Source organism: Megalops cyprinoides, chromosome 1, assembly GCF_013368585.1.
Source record: "Megalops cyprinoides isolate fMegCyp1 chromosome 1, fMegCyp1.pri, whole genome shotgun sequence".
NCBI classification, from domain to species: Eukaryota; Metazoa; Chordata; class Actinopteri; order Elopiformes; family Megalopidae; genus Megalops; species Megalops cyprinoides.
In genome coordinates, this window is record NC_050583.1 from 68,562,595 (window position 1) to 68,577,782 (window position 15,188).

The following is a 15,188-nucleotide window of genomic DNA, read 5'->3' on the forward strand; positions in this document are numbered from 1 at the left end:
TCTGAGCCAGAAACTTGCTCAGGAGACTAGATTACCTTAATAAGGACCTTGTCATGGGTTATTAGGGGATTATGAGTACCCTGCTGTCATGGCTTATCTGGAGTCCAAGAAACTCACCAGGAAACTCCCAAGGTCAGGATGAGAGAGTGGAGCAGGAAGCAGTGAGATGTTCAGCACTGAATCAACAATTCATATGCACTGTCCATGTGATCATAGGAAGGCATAAAATAAAAACAACTTACTTGATGTGTATTTCCTTAATATACAGGCGATACATACACTCTGAGCACTTTATTAGGAACAATATACTAATACTGGGTAGGGCCTCCCTTTGCTCTCAAAACGGCCTTAATTCTTCGTGGCATGGATTCCACAAGATGTTGGAAACATTCCTTTGAGATTCTGGTCCATGTTGACATGATTGCATCACACAATTTCTGCAGATTTGTCAGCTGCACATTCATGCTGTGAATCTCCCGTTCTGCCACATCCCAAAGGTGTTCTACTGGATTCAGATCCAGTGATCGCGAAGGCCACTGAAGAACATTGAACTCATTGTCATGTTCATGAAACCAGTTTAAGACAACATTTGCTTTGTGACATGGTGCATTATCATGCTGGAAGTAGCCATTAGAAGATGGGTAAATTGTGGCCATGAAGGGATGCACATGGTCAGCAACAATACTCAAATGGGCTGTGGCATTCAAGCGATGATTGATTGGTTTTAAAGGGTCCAAAGTGTGCCAAGAAAACATTCTCCACACCATTACACCACCACCACTGGCCTGCACTGTTGACACAACAGGTTGGATCCATGGATTCATGCTGCTGGCATCAAATTCAGACCCTACCATCTGTGTCCCTCAGCAGAAATCGAGATTCATCAGACAAGGCAAGGTTTTCCAGTCTTCAACTGTCCAGTTTTGGTGAGCCTGTGCCCACTGCAGCCTCAGCTTTCTGTTCTTGGCTGACAGAAGTGGAACCTGACGTGGTCTTCTGCTGTTGTAGCCCATCCACCTCAAGGTTCAACATGTGCATTCTGAGATGCTTTTCTGCTCACCACAATTGTACAGAGTGGTTATCTGAGTTACTGTAGCCATTCTGTCAGCTTGAACTAGCCAGGCTCTTTGGCGTTGCGGTCAAAGTCGCATGGTTGGTACCCCGTAGACCTGGGTTTGAGGCCGGGTGGGGTGACTGCTCTTGCCCTTCGCTACAACCCATAAGGGGGAAGGAGAATTACAGGATATCTATTTTCACACAGGTCAATCAGGACCAGCCACTTTAAAATCACACAGATGGCAAAGCTCTGGGGAACATTGCACTAATGGGGTTAAAGGGGAAATTCACTCAGTTTGAGGGGGAGGTTAATGACAGGGTTATTGAATTGTAAGCACTATGCTTAGAAGAGTTTTTGCCTAATTCTTCCCAGAAATGATCATAAAACATAAAACATTGATAGGCAGTGCCTAGACTGTTAGAGCCAACGCATGAAGAGAAGACACAGAAAATCCATTGAATCTGAATGAGCACCATCTCTCTGATCTTTATCAATATAATAAGGCCCTGGAGACTGAATTCGCACAAGTGTCTGTTTTGATTGGCTGCAGCAGACATCTTATTCCACAATTCAAACATTTGATACATCTGCAGGCCCTGTGGTGACAGTACAGTCAATATGATGACAAAGTGTGTTGCATTGCCATACCTTACAAAAATATGTAGCCCAGACGTGTGAGGTCAGTTTTTGCAGTTTGTGACTTCAGTCAAATTTCTTGTTTTTGCTGTCCATATACTTGAATATCACTCCACCAAGCTATTGAAGGCAATAAATATTTAAGGTTTTATTCTATAAATGATTTTCCAGATCACAAAACTGTATTGTTGGTGTCAGCCCACAGGAGGTCAGTATTGAGACACGTTGCAGAGGCATTGTAGTCGAGCTTGGTATCAGTTGATGGCAGTATTTTTTTTTCTTTCTTTTTATCAATAAAAAGACAGTCATGTCACCATACTCTGCAGCAGCTGCAACTACAAAGTGACATGAACTGACCATTAGTATATACCTGCATTAGTATACCAATCATAATGTTTAGGGGGCATTAAATCCTGTTTCTGCAGCTATAGCTAGGCATCACTCAGTGCCAGGACAGAAGGCAGATCATGCTATACTAGGCAGAGATTCTCTTTGTTTAGACTGCATTGGTGAGTCAGGGTGATTTTTGAGACCACCTTGAGAGTAATTCCCAGTGCTGTTCACGGGGGGGGGGGGGGGGGGGGGGGGGTATCACAGCCAGTCTTTCGTGACCAGATATTCAACTCCTGCACTCAACCTGTACTATGCATATGTTTGTTTTGAAACAGGAGATTCTGACACTGTTTCCCTTCCTATGCATTCCTATGAATATTCTACTTTGCACTGCACCCCTTCAGGAATGTTCACAATGAATGTGTAAATCAGAATACTTGTAGCTTCAACAATTGCAGAAACAGACTTTACAACGTGACAAATGCCAAGCTCACTATCTAATTGATGTACAAAAAATCTGTGGCCTTACAGAGTTTGCCTTCTGGCTTTTTGGTGTAGTTGTTTTTTTTTTCTTCCCATATTCCAAAATCCATCAACAATTTGTCTAGACAGACAGCAAAGACTTCGGAGTGAGCACACAACATCTGAGGACATAGTTGTGTTGTATAGATAGCTAGATAATAGATAGCCTGTGGGTCAAGAAAATTAATTTCAAAATGGGAGCAAGTGCAGAGAGCTGAATGAATGAAAAATGTTATTCATTCCCTTGACCTATTTATACAGGTTTTGCGACTGGGCAAAACGTGACATACTCTGGTGCACTGTAAAGGGGGAAAAAAGCTCTTCTGAGTCAATGGAATAGAAATATGTGGTGGTGGATTTGAACTGCAATAGAAATATCTTGTGGTAAATTACAATGTTTATACACTTAAGCATCAACAGGAGTAGTATATATGGAATGAACTCCTATAGACTGAGCTATACTTTTGGCTGAATCTGGAAAGCAAGTATGCTTTAGTAAAGCCCTTTCCTTGACCCACAGTAAAAGGCCATACTAAATATGTGTGCCAAACTATTTTTCCACACATTTCAATAGCTTCTCACACCTTTATCTTTTGTTATTCATCTCATGTTTGGCATTTATCAGGCATAAAACACTTGTCACATCACACACCTAGGTCAATCACACCTAATATGATTTGATCACAAAATATTATTTTTGTATAATTTTCCCCAGCAGTTTTATTAAATTCATTATTTTAAAATTTACTTACAAAACATTGCACACTTCTGGCTAGTTGGCCCACTAAAATAATTCTGTAATTCATTTAATTTTAAATACTTATACATTCTTAAACTTCATCACAAAGGTCCTTTTTATCATATCATTATAAGATTTTATCATGTGATACAAATGCTATCTGTTCTTTTCTATTATCTTAACACTGCAGCATTATTATTAGTGAATATACACAAAAAGAATGCATTTTAGAGTTCACATATGAACAGTAGTTGCCTTATTAAGTAACACTTTGAGGACATAAAATACTTCATCTGCTGACTAATAGTGCTTTAGAGTTTGAAAAGGGTTTTATCTAAATGATGCCACTAAGCTCTGAGGGCTTCTTGCCCTTCTGGTCAAATTTAAGCTCTGATGAAGTCAACTGGTAAGCAAATGAAAGCTGTGGATATTAATGTAATTGTACATAAAACAACGTATTACAATACATGTATTTCATTAATACTAAAGTATAAATGAAACATGATTTCCACATTATATGGCAGTGCTCATCTTTGAGACATTTGACAGTTTACAGTGAAAAGCTAATTATTTTGCTATTCTTCCCTTTTGCATTGATATGAAAACATTTGACTGATAGGCAAAGATGAAACCATAACTGCTCATGCTTAAAGGTACAAATACATGTTGGTACTGTGAAAACTTCCATCAGAGTGAGTGAGCGTGAGAAATTAATCTCACGCCCATCTTTCCCAAATTCAATAACCACTTAATCTATTATCCCTGAGTCCAAATACCGTGACATTTTGCTAATTAAGATTTGCTGAGGCCCTCATAAGCCCATTTATAACCCCTAATACAAACATCAACAATCACATGACTGATCTATGATCAAAGTAGGTCTGGTTTTCTTAAAGCTTCTCAGCACACACTTCAAGGCATTATACCTAGACCAGTAAAAGGAGGAGAATTAGTCCTGCCTCAGCCTAGAAAATACAGGGATATCTGTTTTGTTTGGTAAGAGAATGGTTACTCACTTCTGTAAATGAGAACATCTGATGGAGGAATTTTGGCCAAGGCCTACCTACAGAATAGTGGTATGGTTTAACAGTGGTTTAACAACATGTCTTCCCCTATTTAGTCAAACAATATACCAAATGGGTTATTTGTTCTTGTAGAATAACCACACTTTTTTCAATTATTGCATCATAAAACAATAGTATCTCTTTTGAACACTGCTGTATGGCTTCATTAATGATGGATTTTCTTCTTTGTAATGAATTTATGTTTGCCCTAAACCTTCCTTTTTCTCTGTGGCACTTACTGTAGTGGGTGCATGTGATAGGTAACAAGTTGATTCTTTTCTTTTCTTTTCTTTTTTTTCATTTTTCAACTGATCCAGATGGTGTCCTTATTGCTGGCTGGACATCAGTTTTTGGGTAATCCTCTTGAACTCTGGAAACAGTGCATGTTTTATTTATTATTTTTTCTAATGAACTGCAACAAATAGATAACCCCCTCTTTGCAATTAAAGCCCTACTGAATTTTAAATGCTATAAATGCATTGTATTTCCTGATTTGGGTTTTGATGTGGCATGGCACTGTTCTGTTAACATCAACATCACACTTAAATGGTAATATTTGTAATATTGTGCTAATAAACACACACACACACACAGAGATGAATGGATTTCACTGTTCTGCAGTTCTGAATCCTGAAACTGATGTTTTCATCTTGTAATAGCTTGCATGTTGTGCTTATGTTGACTATTGTTTTGAATGGTTTTTTGCCTGAATATTTATAGGTGTCATTTTATTTAAGAGCTTCCTTCAGTTGCTAGTGTTGTCTTCTATTGTTCAAATCATACTTCTTGTGGGTGAAATTATTTGTATTGGTGTCTACCTTAAGCTTATAATGCTAAGCAAGCTAAGCTATAATGTGTTTGGTCAGCACACACTGCAGGTGTCATGCTACAAAAGACGGGAAATTCAAAAGATTGAGCATTACGGCATTTCAGCAAATGACTGAAATATTTACTGAATGCATGAAACACTTGCAGTTGTATTAAATATTTGTTAAATTGATGAAATATTTACTGAATGTGTATCTAATTATATAAATCATTCCCTAAATGCAAGAAATATGTTAGTAATGAATTTAATAAAGGCGGGAAATGTGTACTACATGCTGGGAACTCACCACAATAAAAATGTGCATTATCTTATTTGGCCTATCGTTTGAATATTTAATATTTAGAGTTCATATTTAAAACCTATGAATAAAATGGGGGGTCCCTTGGGTAAATTAGTTGTATTCTGTATCGAATTTTATGACCCATATAAACCACACCTTGCAAGATCTGACCTCAGCATCACCCTATAATCAAACCAAATTTAATAATAGTTCTTGTTTAGTCTACGGCGCGTAAACACCTGACCGATTGAATGGAGGTTTCCCAAAAGAGGAACCTTGGACAGCGCTCGAGCTTTGATTCCTGGTATTTGTAGTCACTCAAACGCCGGTTGCGATTGGATGACTCCTTCTGGGTGATAACGCAAAAGCCAATCTGCAGTCGGCCGCTCTTGTACTGCGTCGGCGAGGCGACAGTGGGCGGTCCTCAAAGCCTCGTATGAACCAGACTGTCAGTTGGAAACCAGCGCACCTATTCTTGAAAATATTACGCAAAGACACCGGCTAGAAACACCTTGGAGCGCCTACACCATACGTGTTTTTTCTAAACTGTAGTCCACAGAGCAAGGATCCTGAGTGGCCTTTCTCTCTGCTTTTCAGTGGTTTTTATTTTTTTCTTTCACCGAACCGGTGGCTGTCATTCCGGTCATTCACGGTGTATCGTACCTCTGGTTTTTCACACTATTCTACGATGCAGATTGGAGAGAGTGTGCGGGCAGAGAAAGTCCGAAGTTGGAAGCTGTACAATTATTTGACACTACAAGGAAGTTAACAGAAAATTTGCAGTTTAAGGCGTCTCCGCTGGGATGGACTCAAGACAACCGGGAATTGTGGTTGTGAAACGAAGTTGCGCGGTGGAGGTTCGCTAAACCTTGGGAATGCCTAGTCTTATCACTGTGAAATTTTATTCCAGCAGATTCATGATTGATGTTCCGGCATCCATTTTGGCCTGTTTGAATTTCATCTTAATGTATCACTGCCCATTATAGTTTATGCCTTGAAAGTCTATAGGAACGTCAATTATACTGAAGACAGATCGAGGATTAACGTGAGGATAAGGTTCAAGCAGTGTGCAGTGTCCACTACCACTTATGCTAATTTGCTGTTGAAAATAATTTTACTCTGGTGTTGTTTTTTGTATTTAGATAAACATCCATTCTCATCCGCTGGGGACATATGTTACTAAGCATGTTTTCGGCACTATGATGAGGATGGCTCTTTTAGTGGTGTAAATAAATGGTCGATCTCTGTCAATGGATGAAGTTGACTAACAGCTATGTAAATGAATTCCAGTCACGGATTAAATACAGACATAATGACGAATTCGTTTTAAGACATGTGGCAGTGAAATGTTCTGTAACATTAGGCGCTTGGATGCACGCGTAAAAGCGGTTCATTGTAAATAATTGTCGGCATAATTTATTTGAGGACTTATAATTATTAGAACCGAAGGGCTCACGTATAGGAAAGTGTGCTTGTTTGGTTTAATGTTAGATAGAACTCTGCGGGTGTCTCTTTAAGCTGAATGTCTCTGAAGTGGTGGTGAAATTAAATCGAACCAAAGTGCAGTGTAAATTGCTAAATAGAGTGCAATACAGTACAGTGTGAATATAGTATGGCTGACCGGACTGCTCCCCGATGCCAACTGAGACTGGAGTGGATTTACGGGTACAGGGGGCATCAGTGTCGAAACAACCTTTACTACACTGCAAGCAAGGAGATCGTGTACTTCGTTGCTGGAGTCGGCGTGGTTTTCAACACGAGGGAGCACACTCAGAAGTTCTACCTTGGGCACAATGACGACATTATCAGGTAAGTCGCACGGCAATGCATACATAGCTCGTGTAATACACCAAAATTGCTTCACGGTCGACCTCTTCACTAAATAATCAATGGCAAACAAATTCTGCGAGATTTCCAAACAGTACAAATTTAACCTGTTGCTGATCGTAAGAAACAACATCCATTGCTATCGTGTCTCGTTATTAGAGAAACTATTCACATGCAGTGTAAACTGAGCAAGGAGGAGGAGCTGATAATCCTACAACCACATCAACTAATGACACAATTTCCCAATAGCCCTAACTATAGACCTCAAAACACCGTCTCATCCTTTTCCAGTATGTGCATCTGCTCTGTTATGGTATGGGGGGCGACTAAAGGGGGTGAGTAAGTCTGTGTGATCTTTGAATATATGTAGCTATGCGGTGTGTTAATTGCTTGATGGTGACTGTCATGTCATGTCATGCCAGGTAGTGACAAAGCAATCTGCCACTATCAGGCAAGACCACAAGAAGCATCAGTGATCTATCTCATGGAAGATGCAGCTTTAATTTCTTTTGCGCGACGATTGCTACCTAAGTAATGGCGCGCAAAGCTTCAACATTTTCTCGAGTATTGAGACCCCAGATCTGCAGCGTGTCAGGAATGTCCCCGATCTGTTGATAGAATGGGAATAAAACTTCTTTGAAAGACGCGTCGATGCAGTAAATCTCTCTCTCTCTCTCTCTCTCTCACACACACACACACACTCACACACTCACACACACACACACCTGATTCTAACTAACTGATGACTAGCAGCTTTTAATTTTTTTTTTTTCAGCAGTGATTGATTTTTTTTTACCCCATGCTGGACCAGCATGCATTTTGTAATCTGCGATAAGCAGGCAAATTGATATATCAATATAGTGTATCCCTTGGTCTTTGTGGATAAGATCCCTTATGGTTTGAGTGCCCAACAAGCCAAAGCACATTTTACAGTTACAGCAAATTTGATGAGTCTTTTTGTCATTCATGGCAAAGAATATTGTGCACAGTATGATAGAGCAATATCCAGTTATTATCTCCATTTTTTATGCAGTTGCAAAAAGTATTACAGAATATAATGTTAAATGCTGTTATTGTCCATGTGTGTTAACATGTTACATTTTCATATGGGATCTGTCACTTCTAAAACATGTTCCTGTGTTTCCCAGTAATGTAATACTACATCTATGCTGTCTGGTAAAGACAGTTTAAAGCATTAATAGGAAGTGGGGAATAAATTCAGCTAGAAGGAAATGTAATTAGTAATGTTAAAGTCATTAGGGTGTCAATAACCTAGGCTACAATAAGCTGATTTGATCAGACGTTTCTGTGGGATAAGCTTTCAATTCAGATGGCATGCTTGTTTGTATCTTCATTAGGGCAGTGGGGCACTGAACATAATCTCACTCAGGCAATCAGATGGAAAACCTCATTTGCATAGTCATTTGCTCGTTCATGGTGTTCATTTTCATTTTCTGTTTCTTTCACTGCTTATTACCATGTCGAATATGTGGAAAGATTGGGCATTTCCAATCTTGTGGGCATTTCCAAAGAGAGATGGGTCAGTCCCTCACCAGATTAAAAGGTGATCTCTCATGTTGATGACACACTCATTGAATACAGCGGCAGTCACTTTATTAATCCAATGAATATAGGAGGAGAGTCTTACTGGCAAAATTGTTGTTGTTAAACCTGAAGCAAGGGGGACAGAACGGTTACTCAGACAAAATCCTGTGTCAACTGTACAGTACATCGCTTGTCTTACCTACTCTTTCGCAGTTCCAAGTAGAATTAAGATTGACAGTCATGGTTTTGGGATGAGTCTATAATCAATAAATAATATTTTGCTTTTGTTTTATTGTTGATATTATTACCCCAGAGGTCACAGGCTCACATCCAAGCTTACCATCCATGCAACAGAGTAGTCCAACCAAGAAAGTGAGCACAGAATCTAGATAATCGCTGTTATTGCCCTAGGGATAGCAGCACACTTGGCAGAGAGATGTCCAGCGAAGTTCAGTGAGTTCCCTGGTCATAAAGGACAGGACCAGTGCAAATGTACCTCACACTTGTTTTCAATGCATGGCTTTGCCTCCAAGGATTCATGGACCCAGACCCCAACCTAAACCCCATCTGGGCTCCACTGGGAGGCTGACAGTGTTTCATGAGGTGTGAATGCTGGTTTGATGTGCTGATCATGTAGGCCTCACTGCCTTTTACAGAGCACTGTGCTCTGGGCCTCCATTAATTGACCACGTTTCCACCAACACGACTGAGCTTGAGCTTGAGACTCCAAGCTGTGCTTTAAGGAGGAGGACAGATACCACTGCCTCTCTGCAGACTGGAATCCTGTGAAGCCATTTCCCTTTTCTGGGCTGGCACTGTGTTATTACCTCCATAGGGAAGGGTGTTCTACAGTCTGCCCATTCCACATTGCCCTTACACATTGTTAGTGCCTGTAGTGCCACAGGTCGGTAGGCTTATTAGGTCCTGAGGTAGCCTTGCACCATCTTGCATTCTCACCTTTTTGGATGACTGATGTTTTATTCTTTGAATCCAGTTGCTTATTTAATGGCTTTCCCTGAATCGGTTTCACCAGTGCCTTTCAGGTTGCTTCTGAGCAGTGAAATCCCAACTTACAATGTGATCTCCAGGAATGTCCTTGTTATAGTGACATCAGAGAAATTTCAATCAGGTAGACTGTGTTTGTGTTTTTAAACTTCAGTGTCCATACTTTAGCCATCATGTTAAGAAGGAAGCCTTGTGAAGATTAAGATTAAAATGTGCCATCAGCTTGATGGATGCTAACTGGAAAATAAGTGTATCAGTAAGCAAGTCATGTCATCACTGCAAGTCATCACTGAAGCATGTCATCACTGAAAATATGAGAGGCTCTTAACATTTATATTGGTGAATCTGCTTGTGCAACTTTTTGTGTGTGTGTGTTTGTGTGAGTGTGTGTGTGTGTGGGGGGTTCCCTTCCATCTTTCTGTTGGTGGTGGGGGTGCAAACTTGGGCCAGGAAGATACCATGGGATGACCTAATTAGTATATCGTGTCACTTAAAACAAAGCATCTATTTCATGAGGGAAATTACTGTAAATTTGCATTCCTGTTGGTATTCCCATAATTAGCCTTCTTTCTGGTGCAACAGGTGACCTGTCTTCACAATGAAGAAACTTACTTGTGAAAAAATGCTAATAGCTTTTAGATACTAATAATTTGTTTTTTGATTTAGCTGATGCAGATTTGGTGTCCTTTGGTAAATGTTTTGAATAATAATCACTACAGTGTAATGGGGTCCATTTGAATTTATATTAGTGTATTAGTCTTGGTTGTCCTGTTTGTGGGAGTGCTGGGAGCAGAATGAGGTCATCAGTGTAACTGATGTCTGTCACACATAGGGCTAACTTGCTTGGCAGCTTGTGGTTTGAATTGGGAATCTGGTCGACACCAAAACCTTTAAAAATCCACAACACTTTGTCTAGTTTAACAGATCCATTCTAGATTTCCCATCACCTCTGTAGGGCTGCTTTTATTGATTGTTTCTCACTGGTATTTCACCTGTGTGATAGAGAGACTTTGCACTATATTCTTGACTGAACACACTCATGCAACCAGCAAAATTAGATTTATGTCACACACACATGTCAGGAAAATATAGCAAAATATACGGAAAATATGTTTTGCCATTGCCTTGGTTTTTACCCTATTAGTAACGCATTTGGTATGGTATTGTTCACAGTTTAATTTGATGTTGGCGATAAGTTAAATATACTGTACATAACCAATAAAGAGTCTTATGCAATAAGAATCAGCTGACTCAAAATCATATTGTTTTGGAGCATTTTATGATGTGAATGTAAACAAATAAGTAGCTGCTGTATCAGCGAATCAGATGGAATGAGTCGTTTGTATGGAATCAAGTGATCAGTAGCTTTGGCTTATTTAAAAGGAGGCAAATACTAAAAGGGGAGAGCTGATCTGCTGCAGAAAATAGCTGTTCCCCTTTGCCGTTTTTCCCGGGTAATGCTTATTCATTCTGGATTGGCTTATCAAATAATTGGTTGCTGTTGCACTTTCATGTAATGCTTAAGTGCAATAATACTTCAGCACACTAGCAAACACACTAATGAGGCTGCACACTCATGTCATACAGAGATCAGTGCTAGCCAGTGCACCACGCACAAAACTACAAATGGAGACTTTTTTCACAAAAAAAAAAAACAAAACAAAGTAACCAGCATTACCAGAGCCACAGACAGTGCTCAGGTCAAAATTTCTCAGCGCTCCAGCCGCATACCTGCGTTTAATAGTCCCTCTATCAAATAGGAGGGGCTCCATAGACAATGGCTGACACCCAGACAAACAATCAGACATTTACAGTTGTTCTGTTCTACATGTTTGAAATGAAGCTGATTGAAAGAGATGTGTTATTGGCAAATTTGTAGATTTGACAGTTAAGATAGAGATCCTCCATTTCATGCAAATATCGGTGAAACGTTGTTAAAGTCAGCAGTTTGATGACAGGCGAAGCCCCTCCTTCACAATTCATTATTGACATTATATTTAGGGAGAAGAAGTCTCAGTCTCCACCTGTAGCGTGCACTTGAGATGTCAGAATCAATGATTCAATTAGTCAGGTTATGTCAACTCATTTTTCCTCTTGACAGTCTTTTCATCTGTTTTAAAGGGGTCTGAGGGTAATAATTGTTGCTCTGTTGGGACCAAAGTGCAAAAGGTTGTGCAGCTAAGTGGCCATAATTTGACAGATCAAAGGAGTGTCTTCAAGGATGTGACCTTTCAAAATGTTTTCTGCATCAAATCCAATAATGAATATGTATGTAGTGTAATGCATTTTGGCCTACTTGTTCATTGTGCAATAATAAGAAAAGCACACTGAGTCACTATATATTATTTTTGCAATTTTACTTCTCTTTAAAACACAGAATACTTCACTATGTCATCATGCATGCACTGAATGTCTTATTCAGATGTAATTATTTGGTCATCATTACAGTAGCTATCCTCCAGCCAGCAGTTGAGTGTGGTACTCTGAACATCAATCATAGGAATGTCAAAACCCTGAACATATTAAAAATGACTCTGAATGAATAGAAATATGATACAAAATATAAAGATATGCTACTCACAATGTAGTAATTTATCAGTATAGAGGTTAATCACAGGTTGTAAATTGTAAAATAAAGATAATATTCTTTATATAATCTAACATCATACAGTACATCTTGTGGAGATAACTACTTTGAAAACAAGTTAATAACAATTTGATAGAAAAATGTTACTTTACTACTGAAAGAAACAGGATTTATCTGCTCACATAGGAAGCTTTACTTCCTGAGAGTAAACCATGCTACACGGTGATGGCAAGCCAGAGACAGGAAACCCTTGTAAGCTATGGGAATTGCTTTATGAACAGGTAAGGTATGTGAAAGGTGAAATTGTTTAACAGAATGTATTGATCCATACTGTAGCTCCTATCATCAGGTTAAAAATACAGGTCTTACAGTTTATTCATGGAGTGGAAAATCTGTTGTGATAACATTACTTCAAAGTATGTTACAGGTAGAAGACCAATATTTGGTAATATAATGCATTTGCTGTATGATAAGAGGAAATAGAAATAATTCAGACTAATCAAAAGGACTATGCTGGCCAGTGTTCTATGATGAAATGCAAATGTGGTCAGTAAGTGTAGTAGTGCAGTGATTCATCTCATTAATAGAATTGCAACACGGTGCTTAGATGTCTCATTTTGCTTCATTAAATGTATACGGTAATAAGAACCTGCATGCCTCATGGATTTGGCCTTGATCTGTCACAGGATATCTTTATCATTTCTTATTAATATCTCGACACTCTAAAGATTGATTTGGTCCTGGTGGGTCAAAAGAGCAATTTGAGGGGTGCTTAGAGGGTTAATAAGGACTTGTGCTAAGCACAGAAAATAGAATATGAAGTATGCCATTGTGAGTTCTGTGCTAAAATACTATCCTGTAAAGAATGTTGGAAATGGCTTTAGTGGTATTCACCGTCTTATCATGTTGTACCTACGGATGGTCTTGCTGTGCACAGAAATTGCCAGTGAAAGTATGAGGTCACTGCTCTGATGATGATGCTGGTTTGAAGCAATGAGTGTTGTGTTGGCTGTCTCTGGGCATAGCTCTGGGGTGGTTATATAGAGTGTAGTGTTCCCAGTATAGAATTAACACATGCAAAAATGTTCTAAAGGACAACTGGAAATGCTGTTGACCTTGTTCATGCAAGTAGCCATGTTAGTAATGATAGTAAATTGTTTGAGTTGGACTGAGAGTGGAATTGGGACGCGGTGCACTAAAGAATGGGAACTTTTTTAGAAGGTGTAGCATGCTCCGTCTCTCACTGGGCCTTGTGCAGGAATGATCAACTATTGAGTAAATCAATCAATTCATCAAACAGTAAATAGGTAGAATCTAATTTACTATCACTTTCCATCACATTGAAATTGGCACATTGAAATATAAGACAAGATTTACAATATTAATAGAAAAATAGATAACTGCTGTAAATATTATCACTTCATACACCTAACCTCATATCATATATACTGTTTCCCCTTGCATTTAAGTTGGTAGATGGGAACAGAAATAGCCAGGGATCGATAAACATCTTAGCCCTAAAACTAAATGGCTTTATTTAGTTTACATTGTGGACTGTTGATGTTTTTGTATCGTCTGCTGGATTTAATTTGAAATGATTGCCAAGCATATTTTAAATTAGTTCATCATAACGTGGAAAGACAGATTGACATTGTGTTCGTGGATCTGTTATAAACACCGAAGATATGCTGATTTACACACATCATCTCCAGGAGTTGTATGTCTCTCTCCCAATGTACCATATGTGGGATCATTTTCTTGGTGTGTAAAATTTATCCAAATAAACATTCTGCTTGGGGTTTTGTATTCCTATTTTAGGCAATCTGAAATACTGTACATGATAAGTAAATAGTGGCAATACTAAATACTACCACTACTACTACTACAGAGCACAGTTTAGTGCCCTTGAATCCATGAATGTGACATCTGAGGCCAGGGGCAATTCAAACACAGCTTGACAGTTCCACGTTCTTTTGTTTACTTTTAGTGTTACTATGTGATTTTGACCAGTTTTGATTCACTGTAATAGATCTGTCAACAACAACTGTTTGTCCTTTGTCTCGCCATCTGGATTCTGGTGTTTTTGATTGATGAGGAATGACATCCACTCACCAACTGTCAATCTGTTCATTGAGATTTTGGCAAAGCTAGACTAAATCACTCACTAAAAATATGAACAGCAGTATTATATATATATATATATATATATATATATATATATATACGTGTGTGTATATACGTGTGTGTGTATATACACACATATATATATATATATATATATATATATATATATATATATATATATGTATATACATATATATGTATATATATATATAAATATATATGTGTGTGTGTATATACACAGTGGCATGCAAAAATTTGGGCACCCCTGGTCAAAATGTATGTTACTGTTAAGTGAGTAGAAGATGAACTGATCTCCAAAAGACATAAAGTTAAAGATGAAACATTCTTTTCAACATTTTAAGAAAGATTAGTGTATTATTTTTGTGTTGTACAATTTTAGAGTGGAAAAAAAGGAAAGGACCACTATGCAAATGTTTGGGCACCCCAAGAGATTTGAGCTCTCAGATAACTTTTGCCAAGGTCTCAGACCTTAATTAGCTTGTTAGGGCTATGGCTTGTTCACAGTCATCGCTAGGAAAGGTCAGGTGATGCACATTTCAAAGCTTTATATATACTCTGACTCCTCAAACCTTGTCCCAACAATCAGCAGCCATGGGCTCCTCTAAGCAGCTGCCCAGCA

General features: G+C 38.7%; 1 protein-coding gene across 3 annotated transcripts in view; it reads left to right on the plus strand.

The window, feature by feature from the left end:
• The first annotated feature begins 6,116 nt into the window (after positions 1–6,116).
• LOC118785780 (echinoderm microtubule-associated protein-like 6) overlaps positions 6,117–15,188 on the plus strand; it is a 75,337-nt gene continuing 66,265 nt past the window's right edge. For all 3 annotated transcript variants that reach the window (XM_036540715.1, XM_036540722.1, XM_036540728.1), the window contains exon 1: positions 6,117–7,269. In XM_036540715.1, coding sequence (XP_036396608.1) covers positions 7,073–7,269 — 197 coding nt within the window. In that variant the 5' untranslated portion in view covers positions 6,117–7,072. The remainder of the gene's footprint in view (positions 7,270–15,188) is intronic.